At 47.2% G+C, this 22,902-nt stretch overlaps 1 protein-coding gene and 1 long non-coding RNA gene across 6 annotated transcripts in view; both read right to left on the bottom strand.

Annotated features, from left to right (window-relative positions):
- Positions 1 to 433: 433 nt before the first annotated feature.
- On the bottom strand, positions 434 to 5,981 carry LOC120762081 (uncharacterized). 2 transcript variants are annotated; one of them, XR_005703814.2, is made up of 5 exons: positions 5,634 to 5,981; positions 4,457 to 4,907; positions 3,956 to 4,092; positions 2,783 to 2,968; positions 434 to 1,376 (listed from the first exon to the last, which is right to left on the bottom strand). It is a non-coding gene; the product is annotated as an uncharacterized LOC120762081 (long non-coding RNA). The 2 variants fall into 2 exon arrangements; XR_005703813.2 differs by having other exon boundaries at positions 3,956 to 4,907.
- Positions 5,982 to 6,055: 74 nt separating this feature from the next.
- LOC120762079 (5-hydroxytryptamine receptor 2A) overlaps positions 6,056 to 22,902 on the bottom strand; it is a 71,039-nt gene continuing 54,192 nt past the window's right edge. For 3 of the 4 annotated variants that reach the window (XM_040084112.1, XM_040084102.2, XM_040084103.1), the window contains 2 exons: positions 22,000 to 22,200; positions 6,056 to 9,807 (listed from right to left, as the gene is read on the bottom strand). In XM_040084112.1, the coding sequence (XP_039940046.1) occupies positions 8,975 to 9,807; positions 22,000 to 22,123 (957 nt within the window). In that variant the 5' untranslated portion in view covers positions 22,124 to 22,200 and the 3' untranslated portion in view covers positions 6,056 to 8,974. The remainder of the gene's footprint in view (positions 9,808 to 21,999; positions 22,201 to 22,902) is intronic. The other variant, XM_058423240.1, reaches the window with a different exon arrangement.

Raw genomic sequence — 22,902 nt, 5'->3', positions numbered from 1 at the left:
ATGGAGATATATCCCAACCTTCAGGACTCTCAAACTGATCTTGGCTGGTAGCTGCCCAGAATTTTGTGCCCGTAATGCCAGTTTATTTAGGAACATTCACACTGAGAAAACAATAACCTTGTTGCCTGCCAGGTTCAGCAAAGTTCACTTTTAACAACAGAGAGCTTAAAAGGCCAACAGCACAATTTACTTAATTGAAGAAAAAGCATGAAGTTCCTGACTACAGCAACAAAGAAAAGTGTTTTAAAAAGTCAAGCAGTGCAAGTACAAAGCAGGCTCAGCCCTGAAAGCTTCTCACCAGTGTTTGCTCAACCACACCAGCTGAAGGCAGCCCAAAAAGAACATTACTTCAACATTGTTGCTCTCCTGAGTGGACAGAGACTATCTCCAGTACCACGGAATGTCCATGGAAATGCTGTTGTGTAAAACAAAACACACATGACTGCATGCAGTCAACCTTGGGCTAGCCAAGCTGGTTGATTCTGGATGCTTCTGAGAAAGCAAGTGAAATATTGCTTCACAGAGGCTGGCTCAGGGCTGGGAACACGCAGCTTTTGCCATGCCTTGACTTCATGCTGTCCTGCGTGTGAGAGATGCACTGACTTGGCATGGCCTCCCCTGCCTTCCTCCAAAATTTTAGCATTATTCATGGCTTTGCTAGGACTTGGAAGGACCATAGCCCAAAAATAGTGTTTTCTCTTTGGGATGTTTGTTCCTCCCACACTTTGGGATATGTCTTTGGGTGCGGTGATGCTGTGCAGATGGCTGGCTTGGTGCCTGAGCTCTGCCAAACCCAGGCCCTCCTGCTGTGCCTCTGGGATAGATTCCTGTATGAATGCAGGACTTGAGCCCTCAAAAAACATTTCAGTTGCTGTCACTGCTGCCTCACCAGGAAGTGCAGTCCCAGACCTTGAATACCCCAGTTGTTAGAAACCTGCATCTAAGTCCTACTTTATTTCCACCCTTTCCATGTATCAGTTCCTTCCTCTTCCTTAAATATCTCCTCTCTCTCCTTAGTCAGAACAAGCACTCCCTGATATCCTGATGGAGAGCTTTCTTTCACCTATCTTTGGCTGCCAGGAGGAAAAAGCCAAGGTTTCTGCTCCCTTCTCATAAAAAACCCTGCCTGGCCTTGTGTCCCCACACTGAGCTATCACCAGGGCCGCTGCTTAGCCCCATCTATTCTCTAAAACAAAAGTGTGAACCAGCTATACCTACAGTCTCATTTACTCTCAAGGGGTAAAGGTCTGGCAAAGGAAATCCGTAAGTCTGCTGCATCGCTGTGCTGCAGAGTCAGTAATTGCTCCCTGCACTTTGCTAAATGCCGTCACGGGACAGCCCAGTGCAGGATCCAGACAGTTTTCTCTTCAGTACACCTAGAGAAGGTACAAGAGAGAACAAATGCTCCCTTCAGGGTTGTCCCACCCACGCTCCAGCCTTGCGGCTGTGCTGCGAAAAGAAAAGGTGGGGAGTGTAGGGAGAAGGGGATACAGGTGACCTGGAAGAGGAGGAAACAAGATCACGGAGAAGAAGGATCCTGAGGAGAGAGAATGACTGCTGTGAGCTCAGTCTGAGCGTGCAGTTAGAGCCTGTTGTTGGAACCTGCAGTCACAGTTTAGCTGGGTGAAAGCCTGCAGTCAGAGTCTACAAACTGATCCCTGCAGTCAGAGTCTGCACACTGATCCCTGCAGTCAGGATTTGCACACTGATCCCTGCAGCCACAGGCTCCACACTGATCCCTGCAGTCACAGGCTGCACACTGATCCCTGCAGTCACAGGCTGCACACTGATCCCTGCAGTCACAGGCTGCACACTGATCCCTGCAGTCACAGGCTGCACACTGATCCCTGCAGTCACAGGCTGCACACTGATCCCTGCAGTCACAGGCTGCACACTGATCCCTGCAGCCACAGTCTCCACACTGATCCCTGCAGTCACAGGCTGCACACTGATCCCTGCAGTCACAGGCTGCACACTGATCCCTGCAGTCAGGATTTGCACACTGATCCCTGCAGTCACCCTCTGCACACTGATCCCTGCAGTCACAGGCTGCACACTGATCCCTGCAGTCACAGTCTGCACACTGATCCCTGCAGTCACAGGCTGCACACTGATCCCTGCAGTCACAGGCTGCACACTGATCCCTGCAGTCACAGGCTGCACACTGATCCCTGCAGTCACAGGCTGCACACTGATCCCTGCAGTCACAGGCTGCACACTGATCCCTGCAGCCACAGGCTGCACACTGATCCCTGCAGTCACAGGCTGCACACTGATCCCTGCAGTCACAGGCTGCACACTGATCCCTGCAGTCACAGGCTGCACACTGATCCCTGCAGTCAGTTTGCACACTGATCCCTGCAGTCACAGGCTGCACACTGATCCCTGCAGTCACAGGCTGCACACTGATCCCTGCAGTCAGAGTTCAGCAGGAAATACCCAGCAGAGGCTACAAAGGAAACCTCCAGCAGGAGCTTGCTGCAGCAGAGTCAGTGAATGGTTGGGGTCAGGATGGCTGAGCTGGAAAGAGGAATAAACCAGGAGCCTTTTCATGCTGTGAGAAACAAGAAATCTGTGTCTGGGCTCATTTCTCCCCTCTAACAAGAGGGCTGCTGCAGCAGGGGAGTACTCAGCAGAGGGGGACAGACTTTGCCATGGCTTCACAGTGAGTCACTGAGACTTGTGGATGTTCTCTGGAGACACTGTGGGACATGAAGTGCTGGTGCCTGTAGGGAAGGAGGCCCCAAAACAGCTGAGACCTCTGCTGGGCAGTTGCACTTACCTGTTGCTTTGAGCAGTGTCATGATCTTTGGGAAGTGCAGGCTCCACAGGAGAGGCACTAGGCACTGAAATCTTCCTCCCCAAATGTCACAGAAGAGCTGTTCCAGCTGCCAGTCAGGGAAAAGGACCCTGATTCAAATCTTCAGTGTCTTTGATGAGCATCCATCACTGGCACCCACCTGTCCTTCTGCAGGAGGAGACACCAACATCAGCAGCACACACAGATGTAAAGCTGCTCTAAATTTTAACAAGTGTGACCAGGCAGTGGCCTAACAGGCACTAGTTTACAGATTTATTTTTTATTTATTTATATTTTTTGTATCAGAAATTTAAATCACTCAAAATGCCACAGTTAGATCCTGTTAAAAATATACATTGGATAATCTGGCCGTATTTTAATTAAACTTTAATTTAATTAAGCTAAATTTAATTTATCCAATTCAAACAGAGGAAAAATCAGAACAGTGGGTTTAACGTTCCCCTGTGTGGTGTTGCATGATTCATTTTTCAAGTCACCTAAGCATTGGTACCCACTGGAGTCACAAAGCAGCTACCATTGTCCCAGGAAACTGCTGGGGAAATTGAATTTATCTGCTAGGAGATCCTTTGGTTTTTGGGGAAGCAGGACATAAGTCAACACTAACGAGAGGTGTAATACAGAGGAGGGAGTGTTCCAGAGTCTCGATTTTCCACAGTAATTTGTCACCCATCGCCCGCTGCAAGCAGTCTGTGTAATTCCCTTGATGTCACCACCCCAGAGCCACCAGACTTATTTGGCCTTTGTCACCTGCAAGCTTGGCCACTTGCCAGGCCCCTCCACAGCCCCTTGGAGCTGTGGCCGAGGAGGAGAGGCTCCTTTTCTGTGATTAGGAAGTGTGGAGTGAATCCCACTGGGCAGTGTGCTGGGTCCTGAGACAAGCATCCTCTTGGAGGGGCCGTGTGGGAGATCTGCCCAGAGCAGAAACCCTTCTTCTGCTATACACCCTCCACACGTACCCACACACCCTCCTGCTGTCAGAAAAACCTGAGATTTAGGACAGTCTTAAGCACAAATTTTCAGTGTGTAGCTCATGCACTTGACTGTTCATTAAAGGTGCTCTGGTGTGGGTCTTTAACCAGCAGGTGTGCCTCGCTTCATTGATTGTCTGCCTTGTACAGATCTGAAATCCCTCACCTGAAGGCTCTCCACCTCCATGTTCTGGGATTGCAGCATCCCTGCACAGATGAGAGGGAATGGCACATCACATGGATGTTTTCTGACAGCTTCAGAGCGCAGGTTTCAGTGTGTGTAAAAGCAAAGAATCAGAAGACCTGAGAGTTACAGAAAAACGAGGGAGAGACAAAACAGATAATAACAACTTCATAGTTAAAAATAAAAAAAAAAAAAAACAAAAGTTTGGTTTGGGTTTGTTTGGGGTTTTTTTGTTTGGTTTTTTTTTTTTTTGGATACATGCACCTACAAACTGCAATATCACTGGAACAGCCCCCAGCTGACAATCACACCAGCAGGTACATTTCATCTCCCCGTCACAGGTTTCCTCCCCAGCTTTTCAGACACTCCCATTTTTTTTGAGGGAAGAATGAAGTGTGGTGACATCTGTGGCTCTCTGGGATGCGTGTGCTCATGTGCACAGATGTGTGCACACACCTGTCCATCTCTGTCCTTCTGCCTCACCTGCACAAGGCTTGGTGCTCCTGCGCGTGCCTTTTCCTAGGAAAAAGCCTCTGATGCCTTTTACAACCCTGAAATGGAGACAGAGCCAAGTGCAGTTCTTGGCATGTAGCTACCCTAATGATACTGTGACACAGCGAGGAACGCCATCCAAGAGACATCTGCTCCCTTATCACATGACAGGCTCTGCTTTTGGAACGCAGATTTGTCTGCCACAGTATCAGACACCCTTCAGTAGCTCAGAGTTAAGTGGTATTATGGAAGGGCTGATTGTGGTTTGCTTTTCCTCCTTTAAAAGGTGTTTCTTCTTTGGATTTTGTGTCTCTCCAGGGCCCTCATGGCTCCAACACCTTGGATGCTGACTGGGAAGAGCACCAGGCACCTTCCACACCAGTGATGCAACTCTTCACAGGGCTCTCCAGAAGAAAGGCTCTAGGGATTGACACGAGTGTCTCTGCAGAGAAAACAGCAAGATCCACACTGCTCACAGTGCTTACTCACACATTGCCTAACGTTTACATCTTTAAATTATCACTCAGATGAAAACCATCGCAGACACACAGCTATTCAGACAACAAAGAGCCGTGCCGAGGTGGGATGCCTCAAGACTCCTCTGAACCGTGTCACCTCCCAAATGCCACAGCCTCTGGGTAGCTGCTCTTCTCTTCAGCAAGCACAGGACGGGAGGAGCTGACCTTCTCCTCAAAGCACAGCCTGTGAGGCACACGCAGGTCCCCAAAGCCACCCACGGATGCTGCGCCCCAGACCTGGCTGTGAGGGACAACGTGGAACAGACGCAGATGAGCCAGCTCGGGTCTAGAAACCAGGCTGCCCAGCCCCAGGGGTTTGTGCCTGGACACCGTGGCCAGCCTTGCCTCTGCGCTGGGGCAGGGAAGTCTGCAAGCCCCTAGAGCTCAGGAAGCTGCCAGCTGTGACCCGGGCTGCCCCCAGGAGCAGACTCCCCAGTTCCAGCCGCAGGGGGTGGTCTGTGTGCTGGGGCAGAGCCTCTGCGTGTGTGCTGTCCCACGGGCAGCCTGCCTGCCCAGCTCCATCTGGTCTGGGAAACGAAGCAGCCAGCGCATCTCAGCCTCCAACCATTTCCAAGGAAATATCTTCACTTCTTCGGTCCAAATCAAAGCCAAACACTACCACAGACACTATTTGTAACACAAAACCGTACCTGAGCTGGGATGTGAGGACTCACACAAAGCTTCCGGCCCCAGGCAGGGCTTCTGGAGGCACCACCACAGTTAATGGTTACATCTCAGGAGGAGCAAAGGAGCTGTGGGGACAACCTGACTTTGGTTAAGTTTCAGAGAACTAAATCAGTTCTTCAAATTCACATAGTTTAAAGAAAGCAAATTTTAACAGCTGTTCCTGGAGGGAGCAAGTTGAAGTGGGAAAACAATCAATCACTGCTTTCACATTTAACAAGTTTTGGGGTTGGGAGTGTTGGGACATCTGCTGACACTAATTCCTGTGATTAAGCAGCTGTGGGCCGTACTTCAAGTGTAGGTCCTCATCCTCATTTTTTTGCTGTTGGTTTTTTGGTCAGGACATACTTTAACTGGGGACAGATGAAAGAAAGAGAGGGTGTGTTCACTTATTTATTTTCTGATAGACCATGGAAAAAAAAAAAAATGAAGAATGATTAAACCAACAAACTTTCTTTAATAAATTAATAGCAGCATCACAAAACCCTGATGTGAATGACCCAAAGAAAGTTGGGTACGTGACAGTATTTAACCATTCAGAGAGACGTTCTCCCCTGCTGGCTGGGAGGAACACAGGTGCTGTAAGGCAGTCCCCTTGGCTCTTCATCCAAACAGGAGATGGACATCAGAACGGGACCAGCTGAGGTTGGCATATTTACAGTTCAGGCGCTGATTTTTTTAATTATTATTATTATTATTATTTAAAAAAAACACTTATAAAAATTCTGAAAATTCTCTGTTCAATTCTCATTATTTACATCCAAATATAGCAGGTTCCCTTTTTGCCCATACAACAGAACCGGCGAGGGTGAGACATGAAGGCTCCTATGCAAAGACAATGCCTGTGTGAACACTTACACTGAGCTCGAGGGTGCTGTGGAAAATGAGTTGTTCACACGACTTACACACGTGTTGGAAGCTACTGTAATTCAACTTATTGCTAAATGTTTCTTAAAGATAGATATATATATGTGTGTATATATATAAAGTGTAAACTCACACGTGTGTGTATATATATACACACGTATACATGTTTGGAAGAGATGTGCTATAAATTCACCCAAAGCAGGGGGAAAAGAAATTAAAATGCACTGTGATATTTTTCTGATTTTTCTGTACTGTTTGAGATAATAAAATCTGACTCAGGGTAAAGAGCAGTCACTGAAGGTGCAAGTTTGTGTCTCTGGCCAGTGGATTTCCTGCTGATTACCTGACCTTTGTGGAGAGGCAAGTGGATTCCCAAGCATTCAAGCCCATGTTGGTATCTGCAGTCTGGCACATGGAGCAGCCCTGCTGCCTTCTGCAAGCAGTGAGCTGCACTCTGCGCTGGGATACCTCATCTGCCTGCAGGGAAGTACTATGGATTTACCCCAGGAGGGGATGAGGGAGAAAAGAAGATCATCGACTTCAGTGCATCAGTCTGGGATCAACCCAGCAGCAGATACAACCCAAGTGGTGTGTTTTAGTAGTGGCCTCAGCAAGGTTGTGGCTGCACACAGCAGTGCAGCAGCACAGCACCACCTCAAGCACTGGCAGAATTTTCCAGTTCTCCTACAAGTTAATTTTAATGGAATGAACACAGAAAGCTGAGAGTACAAGCAATTCATGTAAATAAAATGCGATTTATCCATGCCTAGTGTAAGCTTGTCTGTTCTGACAATTATCTTTGCCAGAGGCTGTCAGTGATGCTAAATGCGTCCATGTTAGATGGGCACTGCAGCATCTGTGTAGTAGTTAATGAAGACATAAAAACCTTATGGGCGATATCTGGCATTAGACAATACTGCACAGAAGGAAATCTGCATGAGAGGCATCACCCCAGAGGCACAGTGCCAGAAAGACAGGGTGCCTTGGAGGCTCTGTGTACACAGGAATGCAGAGGAAAATTAATTCAAATTATACATGGTGTGTATTAAAAGCAGATTACTTAAAATGCCTTCAATCCCAATGTGGATGCTTTCATTAAAGACGTAGTGGTGTTAATATGATACGCTCTAATTTACTTTGGGAGTAAAATGGAATAAATCAAATCTAAAAGTTACTCCAGATTAATACTCCATGCAGACCAGCTCCAGGTCTGCCTCCCTGCTGTCCCTGGTCACCATTTGCTTGAGAACCGTGTCACCAGCAAATGATTGCAACCATGTGCTCTGCTCAGCTCTGCCCACCCCCTCCTGGGACAGGAGCAGGGACCCTCGCTTGTGCCTCTCCCCAGGGAGGCACATCCTGCTCCCCACAGCTTCACCCTGGCCAGCACCACACACAGGGAACCTTCTGCTCTGCTCCCAAAGCGGCCTTCCAGCACCGTGCTGGAAAATGAGAGCAAATGCTAAACCGGCTAAAGAATGACTAGATGTGAGAGGAGCAGAAATTCGGGCTCTGCCAAAGCCAGAGTGCTCTGCCTCAGGTAGGCTACAGCGCCTGACCCTCCAGCCATCTGTGAAGGCAGTGCTGGCCACACTGAGCACACTGCCCCACCCCAGAGCTGATGGTTACCTGCAAGACCAAAGGAGGGCTCTTAGTGAATCCTAGTCCTTCCATTTATCCAGTGTTTGAAATAGATAACTGGGGTTTGCTCTGTTTCTCTAAGTCTGAAAGTGGCCCCAGCCAGGACTGCAAAACCACATTCCCTACCTTTCCCAGGGGAGCCAGAGCCTCCTGAGGAACGGAAAGAAAACAGCGGGAATGGAGAGGGACACGGAATCTAACAAAGGCTCCTTGGAGTGCAAGAATGACCCAGTATGGCAGAAGCCACTACACATAACAGGACATGTCTGGCCAGGTGCCTGCACGGCCACTAACGTGTTGTGATGTCTCTCTGCCAGGTTTCTGTAAAGTCTTTACACGGCACAAATAGGGGTGAGGATTTAAAGTATATATTTACTGTCAACTTGAAAAAGAAAGTTATACTGACCAAGTCTAATAGCATGTATTTGATATATAACTATTAACGTGCCATTCTGGACTCCAGCAAATTCCACCTGAGATAAATATTCAGCATTTTTGTTCATGCACTGGAAGAAGAATTCAAACATTTTGTCCATGACATATGCAAAGTAACTAATAGTTCTGATCTAGTATTAACAGTAAATATAGAACCTTAAACTTCACTGCAGTATATTAATATATATTATTTTAAGTACTGGACTGGAAAGACAACTCTTTTTTCTCTTTTTTTTTTTTTTTTAAAAAAAGAAAGCTTTGTTCAGAATGCAATATTTACATCATCCTTTGACCGACACTTACATTTGTACACGGTATATTTTGGCTACAGACACACCGTAGCAAAGGTCTGTGAGAGTCCCTTTTACACACAGCTCACTCGCTCACTTACAACATTACAGCTGTTTATGGAGAGCTCTGAAGTCCCCGGCTGCATCTCAAGGCCCTCCTCAGCTTCATCGAGTTCCATGCTGTTGAACTCATTGCCATTTCGATAACTGGTTAAAGTCAGGTCTTTGCCATACAAAGCTGTTGAGGCCACGTTCAGACACTGATTCTGCCTCAGCGCTGATTTTTTGCCGGGCTTGTACTGGCAGCGGATGTAGTTGGAGAAAGCCCTGCGGTAGGTTTTGTTGAAGAGGGTGTACACCAGGGGGTTCACCCCCGAGCACACGTAGCCCACCCAGACAAACACGTCCAGGAGCTCGCTCAGCAGGTCTTTGTCGCAGGCTTCCTTGCAGAGGACAGACATGACGTTGGTGATGAAGAACGGGCACCACATGATGAGGAACAAAAAGAAGACGATGCCCAGGACCTTGGAGGCTCTTCGCTCGTTGTTGATGGACTGCATCGTTCCCTTCCGGAAAAGCACTGCCTCCTTGTTCACAGGGGAGTTCAAGTGGGATGCCCCCTCGTGATTGTGGAGCATCGAAACGTTCTCGGTGTTGTTTTCCTTCTTGAGGCAGTTCACGCTGCTCCTCCTCTGCTTGGGCACCTCTCCACACATGAACACCGTGGCCTGTCTCTGCAGCACCTGGACCGTCAGGCAGTAGGTGATCACCATGATGATGAGGGGGATGAAGAAAGCCATGAAGGACCCGATGAGGACGAAGTTCTCGTCGTTAAGGACGCAGGTGCCGTTGACAAACACCCGGGAGTCGTCCTGCAAACCGATGACCGGAATAGGCAGAGAGATCCCTAGGAAAACGAAACCAGAAAGGAGAATGTTACCCGGACAGACGGGGCTCCAGAGAGGCAGCAGGGAGGATGCAGGTCCTGCACGCATTCAGCCCGCTGCCTAAAGCTGTTTGGAAGAGTGAACCTGTTTGCTTCCAAGTGGAAGGGGAAACGTTCATCAACGCTCCTGAGAGCACAGCTCCAGGGCATGACAGCCTCCTCCAGGAACAGCAGCGGCTTTGCTGCGCTCCACAGCTGACTCGGTGAATGCAGCCTGACTCCTATTTTTCCAGCATTAACTGGAATTTGTGGGTGTAGGAAAGGCAGTCACCACTCTGCCGTGTTCCAGCTGACCCCCCCCATATCTGCCAGTTCAGGGAGAGGTTTGAAATCATTGACACAGGGCAGAAAGGAGCGAATTTTAAAGAGAAAAAAAATTTGAAATATGGAAGCATTACAGCTATGAAGATTCAAAAGCAAGATTCTCACAGTAATTAAAATAATCCTGGCAGAAAAACAGCCACTTTTGCCATGGCATCACCCACACATGGAAGCAAAGTTCTGGATCTCAGGGCCGTTGTAGACAGTCTCAGTGCAAACAGAAAGCGGTCTCTGCAAGATGTCACTCAAATACTTTTCACACATACTGAGGTCCAAACTTCACTTGATCTGTGAAGCCCAGTTCCACATCAGCACAGACACAAAACCTTCCAGAAGCAGCAAGATATTTTGGAATAGCACAACCTGTGTGTACAGGAAAACACAGCGTGGGCCAGATCTAGTTGGAGCATCGTGGGTCCATCTCGTCCTGTCCCGTGTCTTTGGCAAGTACCACAAGTTTAAGGCCATGGTACAAAATGGGCACAAAAGGGGGCAGCTGTAAGCATTATACCTCGGAATATTCTGAAGCAAGAATTTGCATCCAGATCTTGTTGTTAAAATAACCTTTGAAAGATTTGTCTTCATGATAAATCTTACAAATCCCTGACCTCATTTCTAACTCCACAATACTCAGTGGCAGTCACTTCCTCAACTTGTTTTTCATCTGAACAAAGTGTTTCCTATTCATTTAAATTTGCTGCCTGATAATTTCCTTTGACTCCAATCAGTTAATCTACTGTGAGAAACAGTGAATAATCACTATCAGGTCAGCTTTTCCACCTTCTTAGTGATTTTATAGACCTGTTATCACCTCTTCTGTCTGGCATCTCTTTTGGAGCTGAAGAATGCCGCCCTATTCACTCTCTCTCCTCATGCCAAACTCATTCTATGCCTTTGATTGTCTTTATTTCTTTTCAAGTTCCTTTCTGTCCTTTTAAAGAAACAGAAAACAAACAAACAAACAAACCCTGCACATCCCAGCAGCTAGAGAGCAACAGAAGGAATTCTGTGCTTGCCTCTGGGCACCTGCCAGTCATGGAGCACCGCTCCTCACACACATCTGTGGCTGTCCATGCCCTCCTTGAGCTCCTCCACCCAAAAAAATACCCAACACTGAGGCCACTGATGTGCCTGAATTGCTTTTTTGGAGATGCTGTGAAGATCACAGATCATAAAGCTAACTCTGTGGGACTCTGAATTTCTAAACAGGAAGAATTACATGCTAAAGACATTAACCAGGACATTTTTCCCACCCCAGCTAAGAGTTTTTCAGGGCTCTGGGGAATTCCTCTGCAGTTTGTCATTACCAGGAAATTATCATTTGGCAGAAATCAAGTGACAGAGTTTCTTCTGAAAATTAACAATTATAAATACCTTCCATGACTGTAGCATGTGGTTTTTAGCTCAAGTACTAGTTCCAGGATTTGCTTTTCTTTCCTTCCACATGCCAATGCTCATCAGTTCTCCCTTGTCAAGGCAGCTGCCTCCTCTCTGATGTTACCTGTTCTCTTGCTTGTGCCAGTTCCCTGTCACTGCAATAACCTTTACCCCATAAATCCATCATTAAAGACGTCATCCTAATGCCTTGGCTCCAGGAAACCACATTTGGGAAGTGGTGGAAGTTAGATTGAGCACTCTTTACACGAAGAAGAAATCTGAATTAGGTCAATGGCATTGCACTGGGATTATACCTGCATGTATAATTTTATGTTTTAATGCCCTCTTGTAACGCCTACCCTTTGAAATAAAACTCCATAATGAACAAAAGCTCATTCATGAAGTAGTCCTCATTTAACTTGGTGTTACTGCTTTAGCCAAGGGAAATGTGATGAGGTTTCGGGATTTCTTCACACATAAACTGACATTTATGTGACACACATGAAGTATATTTGGGAAGAATAACCTAGTTCTGGGACATGATGGATGTACAAATCAGGAGCACTGATGGCAGCCTGAAACTCTGTGTGAGCATGAGATAGCTCAGCATTAATGACAGGGCATGAGGGGGTAGCTGCTGTAATGGAGATGTGTCGCTCACCCCTCACACAGCAAGGTGAGATTTCAAGCTGAGAATCCACAGAAGAAAGAGAACAGTAAGTTTTTATTTGCACTTTCTTCCAGTCTGGGAAAATCCCATCATTAACAGCAGCAGGAAGAAAGATGCCCTCAGCTAAGCTGGCAACAGGCTTTGATTCAGCTGTCAGCTGCATCCAGCTCTGCTCACTGCCCTCATCTCAAATGCCTTCTTTCACATCACCTCTCCTTTGAAACTCGTTCTTTAATATATGATTTATCACCAATGCACTGCGCAATCGAGCCTGAAAGGGAACCAATTGTGTACACACCTTGGGCAACAGGGACTGACTGAGTGAGAAGTGTGAAAGGACTCAGACACCTCAGAGGGGCTCCCTTCATGGGGGATTGATTACTGCGAAATCGCCGCTGCCACAATCCCAAATGCACGAATGCCTGCTTGCAGCCACAGCTCACAGCCTGGCCCGTGCTTCAGCAGGGGTGCCTTGATCACCCCTAAGCATTCCCAAGGCTCCTGGACATGGATGGACGTGGATGGACGTGGATGAATGGGAATGCCTTCAAACAGGGGGTGTTTGAACAAGCACAGAGGAGGCATTCAGCTCCACTTGACTCAAGCAGTGCGCAGCACTGACAATGCAGTTTTAACTGTCCATAATTTAAGAGCTGAGGTCAGCTGGTCAGAGAATACCAAGCTCCCCACAGCAGCACAAGGAGGGCAAGAGGCTCTGGAGCTGAGGCTGTCCACAGGCTTTTGTCAGTGCAGCTCTCTGAGTCCCAGTGCAGAGCATTCCCTGAGCATTCCCTGACACACTCTCCATCAGCAAACATCAGGCTGACCAAGTGAGCTGAAATCTCCAGCCTCAGAGGCATTTCCCAGTTGTGTCAAACAACCCTTTCCAACCAAGGTGGCAGCAAATTCCCCAAAAGAGGCAGGGCCACTCCAAGAACCTGCAAGGCTCAAGTGCTGCATACCACAGCGCTCTTCAGAGAAAACTTGGTCCTCTTGTTTGAAGTCTGAACAGTGCCTGGCACAGCTGGTTTTGCCCCAGCAAGAAGAGACAAGGAGCCACTACCAGTCAGTAATCCATGAACCAGGACAGTGAACCATGAACCAGGACAGTGAGCTATGGACCAGGACAGTGAGCTATGAACCAGGAGAGTAAACCATGAACCAGGACAGTGAGCCATGAACCAGGACAGTGAACTATGAACCAGGACAGTGAGCCATGAACTTGGAGAGTGAGCCATGAACCAGGACAGTGAACTATGAACCAGGACAGTGAGCTATGAACCAGGACAGTGAGCTATGAACCAGGACAGTGAGCTATGAACCAGGAGAGTAAACCATGAACCAGGACAGTGAACCATGAACCAGGACAGTGAGCCATGAACCAGGACAGTGAACTATGAACCAGGACAGTGAGCTATGAACCAGGACAGTGAGCTATGAACCAGGAGAGTAAACCATGAACCAGGACAGTGAACCATGAACCAGGACAGTGAGCTATGGACCAGGACAGTGAGCCATGAACCACGACAGTGAACCATGAACCAGGACAGTGAGCTATGAACCAGGACAGTGAGCCATGAACCAGGAGAGTAAACCATGAACCAGGACAGTGAGCCATGAACCAGGACAGTGAACCATGAACCACGACAGTGAACCATGAACCAGGACAGTGAGCTATGAACCAGGACAGTGAGCCATGAACCACGACAGTGAGCCATGAACCAAGACAGTGAGCCATGAACCAGGACAGTGAACCATGAACCAGGACAGTGAGCTATGAACCAGGAGAGTAAACCATGAACCAGGACAGTGAGCTATGAACCAGGACAGTGAACCATGAACCAGGACAGTGAGCCATGAACCAGGACAGTGAGCCATGAACCAGGACAGTGAGCCATGAACCAGGACAATGAGCCATGAACCAGGACAGTGAGCCATGAACCAGGACAGTGAACCATGAACCAGGACAGTGAGCCATGAACCACGACAGTGAACCATGAACCAGGACAGTGAGCTATGGACCAGGACAGTGAGCCATGAACCACGACAGTGAACCATGAACCACGACAGTGAGCCATGAACCAGGACAGTGAGCTATGAACCAGGACAGTGAACCATGAACCAGGACAGTGAGCTATGAACCAGGACAGTGAGCCATGAACCAGGACAGTGAACCATGAACCAGGACAGTGAACCATGAACCAGGACAGTGAGCTATGAACCAGGACAGTGAGCCATGAACCAGGACAGTGAGCCATGAACCAGGACAGTGAGCTATGAACCAGGACAGTGAGCCATGAACCAAGACAGTGAGCCATGAACCAGGACAGTGAGCTATGAACCAGGACAGTGAGCCATGAACCAGGACAGTGAGCCATGAACCAGGACAGTGAGCCATGAACCAGGACAGTGAGCCATGAACCAGGACAGTGAGCCATGAACCAGGACAGTGAGCTATGAACCAGGACAGTGAGCCATGAACCAGGACAGTGAACCATGAACCAGGACAGTGAGCCATGAACCAGGCCCCTGTACCCTTCTGCCAGGCAGCAGCTTGAGCAACACATCCCTTTACACCACAGCAGAGAAGATGAATGTGATTTTTTCCCTCCTCTACCCTCCTTTAGCTTCTGTTTGACAAAACAGCAGGAAGCCACAGAGAGAGGGATCCTCTGGATTACAAATCCAGCTACAAGTGTTGTCCTAACTGCTGCCTGTCAGCTTCAAAGATGTCCTTAAGCCAGTAGAAATGTTCACCAAATGAGGCTGAGATGGTGCTGTGCACACAGAGAAACAGATGCTCTTCACAGATTCTAAATTAATAAAACAAAACCCAAATGACTACAAATACAGACTTATAAAACATTTACTAGAGAAAAAGTTGGCTAAAAAGTCCAAACTGACATTCACAGACACTTAGTCTTAAATGAACAACAATATATTTTTTTGTGTTTAATACCTTGTTTTCTTCAGTGAAAGCCCAGGAGACCGACAGAGATTACAGAATAGCCGTGCCTCTGCTGGTTATTTTCACTAAAAAAGGGAGCAATTTCCACTCTTCTACAAGAACACATTTTCTCCAAGGACAACTACCAAAGCTAAAGAAAACAGAGGCATATGGGTTTACTCTGTCTTCCCATGTGTGGAATTCTCAGGGCTGAATACAAAAGGCCCTTCTGACATTTTGCTGCGGCTACGGGAGCTTGGGAAGGCCAGGGACCACCTCTCCTGGTGTCAGCACTGAATTCAAAATCTGCTGTGTCCATGGGAAGGGCTCTGCTGGTGCAGGTGGATTGGGACCTCATTGCCACTCTCCTGACATTTACAGACAAGTGAAAAGAAAAAAGCAAAATGAAAGCTGTGTGCCAAACAAGCCTGTGGTGCCACAGGCACACCACTGCAAAACCAAGAGCACTGCTGAACAGTGCATGTGCACATCCATATCTTTAACCTCATATTTAAACAAACATGAGGGAAAGAAAAAAAAAAAAAACAAAACAAAAACAAAAACAAAAAACCCCCTCATATTTAAAATAAAACAAATCTGTTTGGTTTCTTAACTGAAACGTCTCACAAAGTTCCTGCACATTTTTCTAATTCACACAGCGAGAAGCAAACCCCAACAGCCAGCAGCCTCCGGACTCGCAGTGTGCAAGGAAAGGCTCTGGGTTCAGAAACCAAAGCTCTTCAGAGGAAAAGTGAAGAATGTTGGCATCTGAAGTGTTCAAAATCACTAAGATTCCATCTTGTCCCCATATTTCAGCAGAATAACAGTGCCTTCCACGTACTAATATTGCAACCACGCTCCTTCGGGGCTGGACGGAGTCTAGTTTTATCTGACCATTCCAATAAAACAACTGTGCCAGCCGTGTGCTGGTTTAAAGGCAAAGATGAAAGAGGGATGGACTTTGAAGGAGCTCACAACTGCAAACAGATGAAAGCCATTAGTGACTGTGCCTTGACGAGCTGCTGACCTTTACCCAAACCTTGGGAGAGCACTGAGCAACCTGAGCCCAGATGGAAAACCAGCAAACAACAGCACGAGACAGAAGAAAGAAATTATTTTCCCGCCTGCCCTTTTATTTTGTTCCATTGTTGTTCTGTTGTTTTGCCCAGCGTTTCCAGCTGTGCGTTTGACCACAGCTGCAGCCAGGGCTGGGCTTCCCCAGCAACCCAGCAGTGACTGATGCTCAGGGGCAGAACCTCAGACACAAACATCAGCATCCCCCTTGCTCACAGGAAGGGATCTGCTGGGATGGTCAGCCTGATTTCTGTCAGAATTCTTCACACACTGCCACCGCCTGCTGCTGTCCCAGGCAAAACCTTTCACTGACATTATCTAAAGACAAGGTCAAACCACTCCAAGCACCCTGAAATCACCTGGAGTCCCAGGGCGGTTTCCTTGCTAGGAAATTCAGCTTGTTACCAGCCAATATGTTCTTCCTCACCTCCATAACTCTCGGTACTGTGCTAGAGAGGTCAACGACCCTCTTGGGAATCATGGAACAAACAGGCAACTCAAGCAAGCAGGAAACAGGCAGATGATGCCTTAGTGTTTTGCTCTAGGTCATAAAACAAATATTTCTGTCTCACTCATGACCAGAAGGCAGGTCTGGAAAAGGTTTATGAGCAGAAGCAGCTCCACTCCTCCACCAGAGGCAACTTGCAGCCCAGCCTGCAATGCTGATGCCACCTCTGCACTCTGGTGGGGCAAACAAAAGTGATCAAATCACCACTGCCTAAAGGCCAAATCAGCTGTAACCCCCACGCTCACAAGAGAAGAATTTTAGTCAAACATACACTGCCAGACATTCAGGGTCAAATATTAAAAGGCAAAAAAAAAAAAAAAAAATTAAAATACATTAACACAGTGTATTTAAAATCTCCCAGATCTGGAGAGGTGTTAAGCTCCCTCAGGCTTTACTAGTACACAACCATTTTTCTCAGCAATGTGTGCTGTTACTGTCCTTCTGCCGAGGCAGTGCTGGTAGTCAGGAATCTGTGTGCTCTTCCAGGGGATGGGGGGTCCTGTCCAACCCTTGCTTCACCAGTAACAGCTGCTTTAGCCCTGCTTCCTTGTGTGCAAGTGATGAGCACAGAGCTCACCTTTCCCTGCTTAGTGGGAAAGGTTTCAGCAACGTCCCAGGAATACATTTGGAGCTTGCATGTGCTGTCTTCTTCATTAGCAGTGGCTTTGCACCTTTTTTTCATGAAAATGTCCAAAGGTTTGTGAGCTAAACTGAACCTTGCAAAGAAATTCCCGGGGTTTTGGGTCTTATCCCAAGGCATAATCTCAGAGGAGCAGCTACAGCCCAGCACAGAAACAAGGGTGCCAGGAGCAAACACGAGCCGTGGAAATGCCTTGCTGAGACAGCCCCTGATCCCAGAGACACGCTGATGGGCAGGGACAAAAACCAGAGCCTTAAATGAGCTCTGAAACTGGGACCTGGGGGAGCTGTGAGAGCAATCCCAGAGACACACTGATGGCCAGGAACAAAAACCAGAGCCCTAAAGGAGCTCTGAAACTGGCACCTGGGGCTGTGAGAGTGGTCCCAGAGACACACTGATGGGCAGGAACAAAAACCAGAGCCCTAAGGGAGCTCTGAAATTGGCACCTGGGGGAGGCTGTGAGAGCTATTCCAGGCCCTCCTGATCTCCATGTACAACCTGCCCTCAGCATATCCCGCTGCCCTAGGAGACCACAACCCCTTTTCTATCAGTGGTGCCACTCCAGGCACGTTCCTCAGGCTGAGGATCATCTCCAGCGGGAGAGGGGAAGGCTTGGCTGGTGCCTGGAGGCTCTTGAAGGACATCATTAGAACAGCTTGCAAGCATGAGGCTGAGAGAGACAAACACTCAGGGCACAAACAAACAGCCGTTAGGTGCAAGCTCACATCGTCTGAGTGTTTACTGAGCCACATTTACGCTTTTCATACTCTCTCCTATTTCTACAAATAGGTCTCCTCAATGAAACAGTGAAGCACAATGAAAGTTAAAGGGGGATTTAAATCTCATTTTTAAACCTGAACGGTTTATTGCATACACAGACCTCAGGTACCCACCTGAAATTGAAATGATAATATCATTAGTGAGTCAGAGAAAGAATGAAGATGTTTTCGGACACACACACAGTTTGTGGCATCTGCCTATGGCACTGACACACAGAGCAAAATTTAAAGGATGGCCTTATCTCAGTCACTTAGGAACTAAATTGAATTGACACTGTTTTTAAGGACGTAAAACTGAGCTGGAAAATTTGTAACATGTAATTTCAGCACTCTATAGAAATGTCCAAACCTTGAACACTCCAGGAAGCAGAGGAAAAGCCCTTCCTCTGATTGCATTTGGGTCACTAGGAATTTCAGAATTAAAATGTTTCAGTTATTTTCATATCAGAAGCAACGCGTGTGTACCTCCACATCAATGAAGTGCTTTCATTCAGATTTGCAAAGGGGCCTTCTGTTTATTTTAATATTAGCCAGTTCACGCTTTCTCCTGTGTGACCCAGGGTCCGAGTGGTTCCTCACCCTGCTGCTGAGCACTGCCTGGGGGCTGACACTGCAGGAGTCTGCTGGGATGGACAAGTCCCCACTGCTGAAAACTCTGAAACCACACCGAGTCTGAAATCTTAATACCAAAATTCTGCCAGCAGGCTCACACCTAAAATTTTCATTTTCAATTGTGAGGATATTTCTGTTGCCTGTGTTTTTATTCCCAGCCTCTGCACAGTTCTATCTATCACAAAACTAATTTTTGCAACCCCAGCCCTTTACAGCAGCCACTTGTTCTCTAACCGAATTCAAAAGTCTTGCTCAAGTTATGTTTGCTAAGGCACAGGACAGCTGTCTGTGATGTGCTTTAATCTGGAACAAAGAGGACTTTGGAAAAGACCTATTCACAAAGAAATTGTCAAGAGACAGGAGGACTCTCTTATGTTCCTCCACTTTAAAACCTAATCATAAGTTTAGGCTTGTGCAACTTGACAAATTTGTAGCTCAATGAGCAAAGAACCTCTTTTATATTTTGCTGCCAGTGCTAACATTTCAGAAAAATGGAATGCAAAAGCTACTGAATTAAGATAAATTTCATGCTTTTTACTTCTCATTTTGAATTCCGATCAAGCATTCAGGATTCTTTGCATGGAATGCATTTAAGTCTTAATATGAAGCAGGATTTAGGAGATGCAAACTGACCAGCCTGCACTTTAGTGTTGCTTTAAATCTGATACTTAATCACAAACAGAAATGCACAAATTCTTCCGTAATACTTAACACCAAAGTGAGGATGAATTCATTTAACCTATTTCATCCCCTTGAAATTAGCACAGGATTTCACCAGGCCTTCCCAAGTGATAGGTAAGGTAGTTAAGAGCCAGGAAACAGCAAGAATACACTTTGAGTGAGTTCTCTTTCAGTTCGTTCCTGTGTCTGCCACTTTTCTAAATTCATTTATGAAGTACAAATAGTTATGCTAAAATGAGCTAGATACATACCAGGGGTACTTTTCTTTCTCCATTTAATGCAACCTGCTGCAGAAAGCCCTAGTAAAAGGGTGAGGACTGGGGAGGGTGGAAATCCAACAGCATTTCAGTACCCTGAGCTGACTGTGTGGGGAGTGCTGATTCTGCCTGTGTCTTCAAAAAAAAGGGATGCAAGCAAAACCTCTCCTGGGCCAGCAGTAGCTGCATCAAAGAGAAGGAACAGAACATAAACAAAGGCCAGACGTGCTGCACAGCCTCCCAGCTGTGACCCTAACCCAGGAGGGCACACAGGTACAGCTGCAGCCCGTGTCCCTTCCAGCCTGGGGGGGTGAGTGCTGCCCAGAGCCCTGGGCACTGCAGAAATCCCACAGAGCAACTGCTCACAGCTTCCTCCTGAAGGCTCTGGGGTGCTGGGGAACAGCTGCAGCATCCCTTGCCTTGTGGAGGGCTGACAAAACACGTGTCCTTCCATCTCCTTTCCTAGCTATGGCTTTTAAGCTTCATTATTTCCCCTGTTTCCTATCCCGTGGTAGATGCAGAGTGGTTAAAGATGTCCTGGGCGATCTGGGGTGAGGTGTTTGCGCTGTACAGCAGCACAGTCACCTCAGCAGCTCAGGCTGGGGTGCCTCTCTCCTTGGGCTGTAGCAGAGGTCACAATGTGCCAATTTTCCATCGTTGTGAGCCCAACCCTCACCAAATAGCCCTGTCAAGAGACAGGTCTGTGTCTTTACACCCCTTTGGTCAGGCTCCAGATTTTCCAGATCAGTCTGCTGGATCAGCGAACTGTGCACAAAACACTTTATCCTTGGACCCAGAGTCCAAACCACAACTCCGTCCTCAAGGCTCTAGTGCAGGCAGCCACCCTCAGCACCAGCCAAAATTTCTAAGGATATTTCTGCAACATCTAAGGCAGCACAGGCAGAAATCCGCAAGTCAGCTCCAAAAATGGAAGCAGAACAGTTTTATTGCCCAGGTTTTGCAATGTGATTTATACATCTCCGCTGGGGAGGTGTCTATCAGTTCTAGTGCAACGTGGAGCACAAATTCTGTGCTGATTCTGAGCTGCCTGTGCAAACTGAGCCCAGGCAAACTTGTCCTCATGTGACCCTAAAGTACTGAATTCAGCAGCTTTCTTTCCCATGTCAAACAGAGAGCACGGAGAGTTTAAAATAATAGTAATAATAATTTTAAAAAATCTTAAATTAATTTATTAAACCCCATCCAGTTTCACTGTGGATTTTATTACCTAGGGGAAACGTAGCAGGCCTGTGACATGTGAAAATCTGTTTCTAATATATATTCTTATTATTTTTCTGAGGAGAAAAAGTGTATTTTCCCAAATTTATCTTTTTTCTGTTTTCCCCCATACCCTTTTCCCAAGGCAAGCTTCTCCAAAATCAGTCCCTGTAGCACCCAGACATCCAGAATCACATTGCACTTCTAAAGCAGGCAAAAACTCTAAAGAAATTCAAATACCTGGAACATGCTTTTCCTTGCAGTACAGCACTGAAAGCAAAAACCACTTTATGAAATAGAAATTAAATGTTAAATCCCTGGAAGACTGCATTTTAATCAAGCACAAAAAGCAATAAAGCAGATGGAAGCGGTCATACAATCCTGCCCCTGCCTCAAATGTCTCTTTTTTTAAAGCACATTCAAAGGGTTCTACAAAAGAAAAGAAAATTCTTCACATAATTCTCAGTATTACAGGTATATCTATCATTTTGTTTTCTCTTCCCTGTTGTACCGCTGCTTCATTTATTGCGCTTTACCAAAGTAACACAGGCGTGCCTCCTGTTATGCCTACTCCTCATTTACTAACACTTCAAACTCGCTGGCTCGGTACCAGCAGCAACCCAGCTGTGGCAGAGAGAGGCTCCAAAACCTGAGCAGGAGCAGTAAATACCTCGCTGGTATCCTGCCTTCAGCTCTGTGCTGCTGCACTTAAAGCATCCCCAGGGCTCGGGAGAGTTTAACTGCAGCGCCCGCAGTGCAGCGTGCGGTCTGCGGCGGGCTCTCCTCCCCGAGCTCTGCTGATGCTGTTTCCTGCTTTGTTTACAGCAGTTTTACAGCACCACTCGTCCCTGTCACTGTTGTTAGCGGCACACTGACAGGGGCACGGCAGCAGCGCTCTGCTCTGCAAGGAAATCCCGCTTCCAGTCATTCCGCTCAGGCATGCACGCCAGGTAAGTCGAGCATCCCCTTTAAAAAAATAAAGAAAGAAATAAAAAATATCCTAAATGAAAACTGGAGCGACACTATCATTCATTCAGACACAGTCAAGACCGTGAGCCACGTTGCTTACCTATGGATATGGTCCAAACTGCAGCAATTTTCATAATGGCCTTGGTGCGGGAATTGAAGCGGCTGTGCTCAATGGGATTGCGAATTGCTACGTACCGATCAAGAGAGATGGCACAGAGATGCATAATAGATGCAGTTGAAAAGAGCACATCTAGGGAAATCCATATAGGGCACAACTGTTTAGGCAAAGGCCAAGCATAATCTGAAACATAGAGAGAAAAGAAATGAAAGGAAAAAAAAGGAAAGGAAATGATTTGGGAAGCCAGGCCATCATTTCTGAGAAAACCGTTGGGGTATTTGAGCTCTGCGACACCAGTAAGGGGCACGCGGACAAGAAACCTCTCGTGGGACACCTCTGCAGGCAGTTCCTGGCTCTGGACACTCCATAAACCCACAGCCGTTCCCACACATCTGATTTCTGTGGCCAGCACCTAAAGGGCAGTGCCTGCAAGTGACCATTAAAATCACTGCTCCCCACTGTAAACCTTTCTGCCGTATCTTCAAAAAATCAAATCATTCCTTTATAACTTGCTCATCGCACTGTTTTCACGGGGTTGCAAAGCACTTTGTGGCATTAACTTCACTCAGATCCTTTCCAAATCTCCCTGGAGGTGTCTGTCTCGGTTTGTCTGCTGAGGAGGAAGGTCGCAGACGGTTTTTGTGCACAGTCTAACACATGTGACACTGCTTCACCCCTTCTCCCCAGGCAGCGTGCCTTGATATCAAAGGAATACTTCCCTCCTTACAGAGCTGCTGGGATGGAGTGGCTGAAATTCAAAAACTGTTTTGGAGGTAGACAGAGTGGGCTGTTATTCTTCACAAAAACTATGTTAGCAAACAGAACAGACTCGATAGCCACATCTGACAGCAGCTGGCACGCAGCTCGTTTGGGTGCCTGCACTTA

The sequence above is a fragment of the Hirundo rustica genome, chromosome 21 (assembly GCF_015227805.2).
Source record: "Hirundo rustica isolate bHirRus1 chromosome 21, bHirRus1.pri.v3, whole genome shotgun sequence".
Classification (NCBI taxonomy): domain Eukaryota; kingdom Metazoa; phylum Chordata; class Aves; order Passeriformes; family Hirundinidae; genus Hirundo; species Hirundo rustica.
This window is presented reverse-complemented; position numbering and strand designations above follow the sequence as displayed.